The 6,000-nt window shown below is 36.5% G+C and overlaps 3 protein-coding genes across 3 annotated transcripts in view; all 3 read left to right on the top strand.

Annotated features, from left to right (window-relative positions):
* LOC104792615 (vacuolar cation/proton exchanger 1) overlaps positions 1-1,068 on the top strand; it is a 3,639-nt gene extending 2,571 nt beyond the window's left edge. The window contains exons 7-10 of the mRNA XM_010518803.2: positions 19-135; positions 262-432; positions 528-618; positions 711-1,068. Of these exons, the coding sequence (XP_010517105.1) occupies positions 19-135; positions 262-432; positions 528-618; positions 711-793 (462 nt within the window). The 3' untranslated portion in view covers positions 794-1,068. The remainder of the gene's footprint in view (positions 1-18; positions 136-261; positions 433-527; positions 619-710) is intronic.
* Positions 1,500-3,648, top strand: LOC104792614. The gene is made up of 5 exons (XM_010518802.2): positions 1,500-1,819; positions 1,997-2,108; positions 2,298-2,394; positions 2,603-3,151; positions 3,256-3,648. The coding sequence occupies exons 1-5, from the start codon at positions 1,714-1,716 to the stop codon at positions 3,340-3,342; spliced, it is 951 nt and encodes a 316-aa protein (XP_010517104.1). The 5' UTR covers positions 1,500-1,713; the 3' UTR covers positions 3,343-3,648.
* LOC104792613 (uncharacterized protein At4g19900-like) lies at positions 4,629-5,982 on the top strand. The gene has a single exon (XM_010518800.1). The coding sequence runs from the start codon at positions 4,658-4,660 to the stop codon at positions 5,870-5,872; it is 1,215 nt and encodes a 404-aa protein (XP_010517102.1). The 5' UTR covers positions 4,629-4,657; the 3' UTR covers positions 5,873-5,982.

Below are 6,000 nucleotides of genomic sequence, written 5' to 3'. Positions count from 1 at the left end.
ACGTTATCTTTGGTTCAGACCGCATCGGAATCATGGAACCTATCAGTAAGTTTCATAAGCATCATATTGCTTCCCATTGTTGGAAATGCGGCTGAACACGCTGGAGCCATCATCTTCGCTTTTAAGAACAAGCTCGTGAGTGTTTCATTTTCTTTTTATTACCCTGATTGCTTTTAATTAGTTAATCCAATATCTTTTTATATGTAAAAGTTGTAGAAAATAATGCATAAACTTATGTCAAATGCAAATAATTTTTTACAGGACATATCACTGGGAGTTGCATTAGGCTCTGCGACACAAATTGGCTTATTCGTCGTCCCCTTGACCATTATCGTGTCGTGGATTATAGGAATTAACATGGATCTTAACTTCAATCTCCTCGAAACCGGTTCTCTTGCCCTATCCATCATCATCACAGCCTTCACATTACAGGTTAAGCATTTCTCAGTTAATACCTTATTAATCTATTAGACCAATCAATATGGATGATCTAAATATTTGTTTGTTATGTTTTTGTGGTTCTTTAGGACGGGACTTCACACTACATGAAGGGATTAGTCCTTTTGATGTGCTATTTCATTATTGCCATATGTTTCTTCGTCGACAAACTTCCTCAGAGTGCGTTAATTTCCACATATTCTATACTACAATGTTATAATTAATAGTACTTTAACATAACACTAAGATTGTGATAATTGTATATTTTTCAGAACAACCAAATGGTTTTCACATGGGACTTCAACAAATGAACAATGTTGTCACTGCAACAGGGGGAGGAGTTTTTTCATCTTAAATGAAGACAAGTACCAATGTTTTTGAAAACAAAATTTCCAAAAACCAGAGACAATGGAGAATCGAAAACAAACAAAAAAAAAACCCCAAATTTTCTTGATTCATTTTATAAATATGAAAGATTTGTCAGAGAGATTCCTGAGATTCAGTGTTTATTATTTCATGTTTTTTTATTTTGGGTGTCTTGATGAAGATGAGTCTTGTTGATAAGTTTCTCAATTCCTCGTCTTGTGGGTTTTGTGACTTTTGTCTATGAATGCCTTTTGTCGTCTCTCATATCTCTCTCTCTATTCATGTTGATGTTTTTAATATGATCAATAAATAATTTTTGTCTAAGCAGTTAATATAAATTACATATAAATAATTAAATACGTATGTATGATTGGTATGACTGACCGCGATAAACCTCCAATTTTCTCTAAACCGGTAAAAATCAGAAATTTTGTGGGCTTTTGTTAAAAACCCAAACAATTAGCATAATGGGCCGCGTTGAAAAATAAATGAACAGAGAAGTGTTTTTGAATTTCACACGGTCTACGAGGCAGCTTTCATTGGCCAGTCTATTCAAATATCAAACGTCCGATCAGTCAATCGCCGTTGTGAATCCAACGGTTCAGATCTTAAGTTTCAGTCTGATTAGGGTCCTACGTCATTTACATCTATACCCCCTCTCCTCTTCTACTACTTCTAGCTTCCTCCGACGCTCCACCATCTCCTCAACAAAAAAAAATTAAAACAAACACCTGAACTGAATCAGTGGCAGTTTCGTGAATACGCGACTGAATCAATCTCTGTTTGTTTCTTCTTCTGCATTGTTAACCTTTCGTTTCGTNTTTTTTTTTTTTTTTTTTTTTTTTGGCTACGATCTTCATAGTGAATCATCAGCTAAGCGTGAAGAAGAGGTTTTCTTTTTTCCGAGAAATGGAGAATGTGTTGGTGGGTCGTGATGGACATGAAGAGCTCTCTTTGTTTTTGGAGATGCGAAGACGCGAGAAGCTTCAAATCGTTTCTTCTCTTCCAGAATCTGGTTAGTCTACTACCGGATCTTCTTCATTTCTTCTAATTTTGACTTTGATTTCTTCGAATCTGAGCTCCTGGAACCTAAATCTAAGAAGTGAACTATGGAATCTTAGATTCATTTTTGAGTAATTAAGAGTTTTTTTTTAGTGATTTTTGTGTTAATTTTGCTGTTGGATTTGTACAGGAGCAAACAGTGTTGACAAGAGTAGCACAAAGAGTTTAGAGATCTTGGAAACGAGTAGGAGCGCTGTTGAAAAGTTCTTGGACTCTGAGAGTGACAAATCTGATTACGAATGGTACTTCTTTGAGTGCTCGAATGTGTTTCTCTTAATGTGTTTAAAGTGTTAAGTTGTTTGATGAGATTATGAACATTAGCTTTGCTTCTAAGCAATTCCAATTCTGAGTTGTTAGATAGAATGTTCGAATAGAGCAGAGCTATTCGCCTTTTTTGTTGAGATATTTATGTATAGATGATCTGATTCCAGGTTACTTGCGGCTCCTGAGACGCTAGGAGGGCAAGAGAACTCAATGGTTAAACTCAAAGAGACTAAAGCTAGGTCCAGTACTGCTTTGAAACAACGGGTGAGAACCGATTTCTTAAAACTCCTCATCCTTCCTATCTATCTATCTATCTATCTTGTCTTTAAGAGGAAATAAGAGATTGATATGTGTCTTTCTTAGTCTATCCTAGTCCTAAGTACTATGTTCACACTATGGCGGTTCATGTTTCCAAACACTAGCTAGTTTATTCACCATCAATGATTACTCATGTTAAGCTTTTGTTTTTAAGGTTGAAAACATTCCTCAAGAACCTGTGACACGGAGCGTCAAAGTTTCCAAGCCAATCTCAAGAACTGCTTTAAGCAAACAAGTCATCAACACCGCTGAAAAAGTAAAACTAAGCAGTAAACCGTCAAGACAACCCACACCCACTTCACGAACTACATTACCTTCCACAAGACTAACCAACTCTGCTCAGAGTTCAAATCCAGACACTAGAACCTCTACAATCAAATCCAATCCAAGAGCATCTGCCTATACCTGTTCATCCTCAGTGGGAAAGTCGATTTCTAGTGCTAAATCTACAACTCCAACAATCCCTGAAACACGTGCTAGACCTGTCTCAGCCTCAAGAAGCAGAGTGTACAGCTCAGGTGACAGATCAACAGGACGGTCCAAGACTAGTAATGATGTGAATCCTGTGTTGATGGGCACTCAAATGGTGGAAAGAGTTGTGAACATGAGGAAACTGCCACCTCCAAAATACGACGATAAAACGAGCTTGGGCTTTGGGAGAAATCTCTCTAAGTCCTCCCTTGACATGGCCTTGAGGCATATGGTACACATCCTCATTCCTTTAACAGTTCAAGATTCTTAGTAAATGAAACTTACAAGCCTTTTCTTCTTAAACTTCTCACAATAATGTTAAATTTCGTTTTGCAGAACATAAGGCGTAGTAGTGTTTCGAAGAATCTGAGGGTAACAATCAATGCCCCAACAAATTTGATGGACAAAAACGAGTCATCGTGATATATATCCTCATCTTTGGTGATGATCTCTTATGGAAATTACCTTATATTTTGCTACTTATTATATATAAACTAGACTCTACATAGTATTATTTCGAACTTGTTTCATTAGAGAATTGTTTCCTAGCAACCATTGGTTATATGTATGAGGTATCTCTCAGTAGACATCGACTAGTACAAGTTATATCTCTCATCAGAGATCGACTAGTACAAGTTGAACCTAGCGGAGTCTTTGAGAATCAAGAGAAAGATATATTCTTCAAAACGTCCGTATACGGTTTAGACTGTTTTGTTATAACAATAGTGATGGAGTTTTTTTCTGAACCAACCAAACCATGGAGATTGTGTTTTGAGTTTTCAAAGAAGAGACATATACGCAAAAACTCAAAACCATTCATCATTGTATACCGATCCGTGTGTTCTCACAAGGGGGAAAAACACATATGTTGCACGTATGATGACTACTTTTTTCAACATCAATCGATTAGAATCAACAAAAACAAAAAAAATCAACTCAACCATTAAAGAGTTTGGCAAAACTGATCAATTACAATCATTATAGTTTGGCAAATTAATTAATCATAATAACTATTTTTTTTTATAAGTTTCAATGGCTTATTTAAAAATTTACAACAATAGTAAATGAAAAAATAACATTTGTGTAATAAGAATAAAAAACTGCAGTTAAAACTGTGGATAGAAATTATCATAGTTAACCATTATACGTATAACTATAAAAACCATGGCACTCAAAAAAAAAAAAAAAAAACCCTCAAAACCTTCGCTACTAGAAACATTATAAGTATAATATTTAAATAAAATTCTAGTTCTAAATCACCACAGGAACAGCAACAAAAAGCATGGCACCCTTAGTGGTATGCACATCTTCAGCATATTCCACAATCATATGTAATCTATATGGCAACCAAACTCCCACGTAAGGTTGACCTATAGTTTAACAGTTTTTTTAAAGCCAATAAAACATGAAGAACCTTAAAATATCCTAATCCCAAAACAATACCAAGAAAATGGAGAAAGATGAGTTCATCTTCATCATGCGCTTTCATCATACTCAACATTTCAACTATGTTTATGTTTAGAAAAAGGAAAAAAATTCCTCTATTAAATTAATTCAACTACATAGACCAAACCACATTAATCTACATCTAATATAATCCAACTACCTAGACTAAATCACATTAGTCTATAAGAAATAATGAAAATATAATTGAGGAGGTTATTATATGCATTAGCTTCAAAGACTCCATGTGAGATTTTTGACTTTCCCTCTCTCTGTTCCACACATTCTGAAAACTATGGAGAAGGATAATAATAACAAAAGGAGTCTCTCAGAAATACTTGATGTCCGGCAATACAGGCACACGAATTCCCCGGTGTTCTCTACCGCCATTTTCGCGGTCATAATGCTACTCGTTGTTGTGGGAACAATCCTCTCAAACATGTCTCTAGAATCAACTCTCTTCTGGTCTTCACCAACTTCTGAGGTAACACAAAGAAACAGAATGGAGAGAAAACCATTGGCTCCTCCAAAGAACACTACAAGCAGAGATAGAATGGCTTGGCTTCGATCACATCTAACAGAGTTCGAGGTTTTTAGGTCAACTAACATTTCAGAGCAGTTTCATCAAAGGGTTCTTGAGTCTCTCGACGACAAATGTGAGGTTAGATTCTTCATGACATGGTTTTCACCTGCAGAGTATTTTGGGAAAAGAGAACTTTTGGCTGTAGAAAGCGTCTTTAAAGCTCATCCTCAAGGATGCTTGATGATTGTATCAGGATCCATGGATACTCTTAAAGGAGATACCATCCTAAAACCACTACTTGATCGGGGTTACAAGGTTTTTGCGATCACACCAGACATGTCGTTGCTGCTTGAGAACACACCAGCCAAAACATGGTTTCAAGAAATGAAAAGCTGCAAAAGAGATCCTGGAAGGATACCGTTACACCAGAATCTTTCAAACCTCGCGAGGCTAGCGATTCTATACAAGTACGGAGGCGTGTATCTAGATACCGACTTCATCGTCACAAAAAGCTTTAAAGGATTGAAGAATTCGATTGGAGCACAAACTGTGGTGGAAGGAGACGCAAAGAACTGGACAAGGTTGAACAACGCGGTTCTGATCTTCGAGAAAGAGCACCCGCTTGTTTACAGTTTCATGGAAGAGTTTGCTTCGACGTTTGATGGGAACAAATGGGGACACAATGGACCGTACTTGGTAACCAGAGTAGCGCAGAGAGCTCGAGAAACGATCGGGGACAGTTTCACAGTATTGCCACCAGTAGCATTCTATCCATTCAATTGGTTAGACATTCCAAGACTATTTCAGACGCCAAGGAGCAGCAATGACTCCACATTACTCAAAGCCGATCTGGTCAAGCTGAACAGAGATAGCTATGGACTGCATCTATGGAACAAGATCACCAGAAAAATTAAGATCGGAAAGGGAAGTGTTATAGAGATTATAATTTCAGACCACTGTGTTGTTTGCATAGGAATACAGAGATAACAAGAAATAAAACAAATAGGTGTTTTATGTTTTTTACTCTAATCTTGATTTTCTAGGTTTGTATAAGATTGTATCCAAAGCCTAAATGGTAAACACTTTTTCACTTATTAATCAAATACAGAAGACGA

Source organism: Camelina sativa, chromosome 6 (assembly GCF_000633955.1).
Source record: "Camelina sativa cultivar DH55 chromosome 6, Cs, whole genome shotgun sequence".
Taxonomy (NCBI): domain Eukaryota; kingdom Viridiplantae; phylum Streptophyta; class Magnoliopsida; order Brassicales; family Brassicaceae; genus Camelina; species Camelina sativa.
This window is presented reverse-complemented; position numbering and strand designations above follow the sequence as displayed.